Source organism: Etheostoma cragini, chromosome 18 (assembly GCF_013103735.1).
Source record: "Etheostoma cragini isolate CJK2018 chromosome 18, CSU_Ecrag_1.0, whole genome shotgun sequence".
NCBI classification, from domain to species: Eukaryota; Metazoa; Chordata; class Actinopteri; order Perciformes; family Percidae; genus Etheostoma; species Etheostoma cragini.
The window spans coordinates 1,684,540-1,688,631 of record NC_048424.1 but is presented as its reverse complement, the minus strand read 5'-3'; the positions used below and the strand labels follow the sequence as shown (position 1 = coordinate 1,688,631).

Below are 4,092 nucleotides of genomic sequence, written 5' to 3'. Positions count from 1 at the left end.
CTTCTAGTTCCTTCTTCTCCTCCTCCATCTGTTTGTCTTTAATCTCCCAGCTCTGTTGTTTCTCAGCCAGGTCTTTTGGGAACTTTTCCTCCAGTTCCTTCTTCTCCTCCTCCATCTGTTTGTCTTTAATCTCCCAGCTCTGTTGTTTCTCAGCCAGGTCTTGTGTGAACTTTTCTTCCAGTTCCTTCTTCTCATCCTCCATCTGTTTGGCTTTCTTCTGCCAGTCTTTGTTCTTGACCTGCTCCGTCTTCAGGTTCTCTTGCAGAGAGTTGCACATCGTCTGCAAAGCGTTAAATCTGGTCTGCCAGCTCTCTTCTTTCTCGGCCAGGTCCTTTGTGAACCTGTCCTGCAGAGCGGTGCATTTTGCTGACCAGGTTTTCTCGCTCTGTTGGAGTTCAGCTTCATTGGTGTTTAGCTCGGATACTTTCTCCTCCAGCGTCTGAAAGAGACTGTCGATCTTAGTGTTGAGATCCAGGATTTCATAGCCCCGCTCGGAGATTAGGTCCAGAAACCCTTTCACCTTCACCTGGACTTTTTGTTTCTCTGCCTCATACTTTTCAACCATCTCATTGTATTTGTCTTTCTGAAGCTGGATTGTTTTCTTGAGATGGCAGATTTCTAGTTTGAAACCCGCCGCCCGGGTAACCAGAAGCTCCTCCAGACGGCCGCCTCGAACCTTCTTAGGGACCATGTCACAGTTCTCCGTTGTAACCTGGGCTTGGCTCTTATTCTCCTCCAGGCTTCGTACCTTCATTTTCAGCTCATCGATGTTCTCGTGAGCAGAATTGAGCTGATTCTGCAGCTGGTGGTAGGTTGGGGGAGGGGTTGGACGGCCCTGTGGACCGCCACAAGGTCTTCCCTTGTTTCTTGGATTATTTCTTCTATCCATGGCACTGTCTGGAGCAGACTGTAGTTGTGCGTAGAAGATTGTTTGTTGATTGGAAAAGACTTTTGTGTTGTCAGACTTTTCTGTCTGTATCAGACTTTGTTTGTCGATCGAAGACGTTGTTGGTTTGTCAGACGTGAAACAAGACACCGTGTGTACTGGTTCCCAGTTGAAATGACTCTGTCTGGGTTTTAACCCTGAGTTAACATCAGAGTTCTAGAGTCTGACGACATCATTTCTTGCCTTTGGTCTTTTGATGTCGTGATGTCATACTGAACACAAACATTCCGACAGTTGGTTTTTGTTTTTGTTTAAATTTTCTGTAGAATTGAAAAGGGGGCGGAGCTACTCCAGGCACGCCTGGTTCCACAATTTCATTCATAATTTCTTCTTACTCTGGGCCAGGGCTATAGTACTCGAGTCCGGTCTTGGACTCAAGATAATTTTTCTGTGGACTCAGACTTGTCTCGGACTCCGCTCACTGGTCTTGCCAAATATGGCTTTTGGTCTCGACCGAGTCCAGGTGTCTTTATTATGTTGATGATAATATTGGAGGGAAATTAAAACACAGTTCCGGTGGGGATATTGTTCGGCTTTTTACAAGTTTAGACGGCTAGCTAAGGATACACCAATGTTTGCTAACGTTAGCACACCAGCGTTAGCTTAGCTTACTAGGTAAATATTACGGCTGCCTTCGGAGTTTCCTATATCTGCGTCCACGTTGTCAACATAAGACCTGTGGCGTTAGTGCTCCTTCTGAGCCATCATTTTATTACATGAAATATGCTTTTCTCTTACAACGTGGGTGGGTTTTGTTACGTTATAAAATAGCTAACTGGCTATAGTTAGCCCGTTTGTATGCTAGCGGACATTAGCTACGTTGCCGAGCCAGGTGTATGTGTGTGTGTGTGTGTGTGTGTGTGTGTGTTCCCTAAACAACTTCTTCCTGGTGGATTTATTTTAAAATTCTGCAATTTGTCTCAAATAAAACAAACGCATGTTAAATTTCACTCTGTTCATTTTTCTTTAACCAAACTTTAATTCTGAAAATACATGTATTTCCTATTTACCCACGTCCAAATAACAATAGAATACAATATTTTTAGGGAAGCTGTAAACCAACCATAGGGCTGCACTCTGTTATACTGCTCACTTGATTTCTACACTACATCTGGAGTGAAGCTATGTTGTAAATTAGTTGTTCAAATGCTCAGTACTGGCACCTACTGTAGTAGTATTGTCTATGTAGCTATTATGAGTTATCACCATATGATATCAAGGGAAATGGCTACACTCATAAATCCTGGGTATTCTGACACTGTTTTTGCTTTTATATCAACAAATGACCCAAATTGATTGTCTTGAAACTGTCATGTATAAGACCTTTTATTCTGTCCTGGACTCGGTCTTGACTCTGACTCGAACCTCTTTGGACTTGGTCTTGACTTGGACTCGACTAGTCCTGTTCCCGGACTTGTCTTGGACTCGACAAAGGTGGTCTTGACTACAGCCCTAATGACCAATATTACCCTGTTCAGTTTCTCATGTGACATAGTTGTATATTATAAGGGGTTGAATGCCAAGGTATTGTTGGTGTCTGTATAAAGTGTACAAAACGCCATTCTTGCCAGTTAATGCCAGTAGCCAGACAATGACTGATCCGTTGCAGTGATTCTGTACGGTGGGGCGGTCTCATAACTGTAGGTTATGCCTGAGCATAAACCAAAAGGAAATAAGGACTGTAGATAAAAAAGTGAAAATCAAATATTAGCCTTACCCTATTACGCTCAGCTGATGCTTTATCTTACGCAACTCTCATTCACACACGTATGGGGCAGTGTCAGCAGCAATTCAATGTCTTTTCTAGGGACAATTTGAAATGAAGATTACAAAGGGCTGTGTGTGTGTGTGTGTGTGTGTGTGTGTGTGAGAGAAACAGTGGTGTATGTGCACTCTTTTTATGTGTATGTGTAAGGTATAAGTGGAGTGTGTGCATGCATTCTTGATAAATGGCCTTAACGGCCCTCATTATTTGTTCGCCTGGTGCACACTTTTCTGGTTTACTTTCGTGAAACGCGGCCCGCTGGACATGCGCAGTAGTTTTTTCACAATTGCTTAACATGGATACCAAAAAGGAGTCTGGCAGCACCTTAATCGCATCAGCGGCCAGTGTGTGCATATGATGTATATGTATGGGATGTTTGGGATATGCGTATCTCCCCGCATGTCTCTAACTTCTCAAATTTTTTAAATGCTAGCTATCTTATATCATATATTAACTTTATTGTGATTGCATTTTTTAGCTGCTATTCGGTTTCTATGTTGTTTTCATGGTGGTCCGATGCAACGTCATTTTGTTCTACACTGCACTTCCCAAAGGGTTTTTGGAATGACAATAAAAATAATCTTGAATCTTGAATCTAACCCGAATGATGAGATGAAAACTGTAAAGACTGTAAAGCTCTGCAAAGCCGAGGGGAGCTGCCGATTCTGGTGAAGTAATCTCCCAAGTATAACATCTTAGTTTGTGAAGTTAGCTTTGAAAAGAAATTTGTATCCAATCTAAGTATCACAGGTAAAACAAATAAATAAAAAAAGTTCAAAACAAGCTACATACCTTTACTTCGGGAGGGTAGAAATTCTCCTAGAACACAGAAATGGAAATCAGCAACATAACTACAGATCATGTCACTGTTTGGATGCCAGTACACATAAAGTAAAGGTGAGTTTTAGTAGAAGATTAGGAGCTCAGTGGAAGCAGTTATCATAGGAAGTTAGCGATGAACAGACAGGATTCTTCTAAGAAAGGTTATGGGGGCAGCGAAATAATAACACACACCTCTGAATAGTGATTTACTGCCTCCATTACTGTTAAAAGGGTGGGGGACAGGGTTGATTATGTCTATCTAGAGTTAAACCACACGTTTGTAGAAAAATTGTGATAATAAAATACCTTCTGCTTTTTTAATCTTCACCTCCACTTTCTCTTTCTCTTTCTCCTCCTCCTCCAACCATCTTGAATCTTTAAGATGGTTTACACATAAAGTCAGCGTGCAACTCCGTAATAACAATCCTTTCAGTCCCAAGTTTGATTTATTGTTATGTCTGTGAAGGTAGAAGCTTCCTGCAGTAGCATCATTATCCATCTTAAAGGTCCCACATCATGCTCATTTTCAGGTTCATACTTGTACTTTGGGTTTTTAGTT

At 41.8% G+C, this 4,092-nt stretch overlaps 1 protein-coding gene across 1 annotated transcript in view; it reads right to left on the bottom strand.

Moving 5' to 3' along the window:
* The window catches only part of LOC117961825 (FK506-binding protein 5-like), a 21,705-nt gene extending 20,816 nt beyond the window's left edge, over positions 1–889 (bottom strand). Inside the window, exon 1 of the mRNA XM_034900760.1 lies at positions 52–889. Coding sequence (XP_034756651.1) covers positions 52–889 — 838 coding nt within the window. The remainder of the gene's footprint in view (positions 1–51) is intronic.
* Positions 890–4,092: the final 3,203 nt, after the last annotated feature.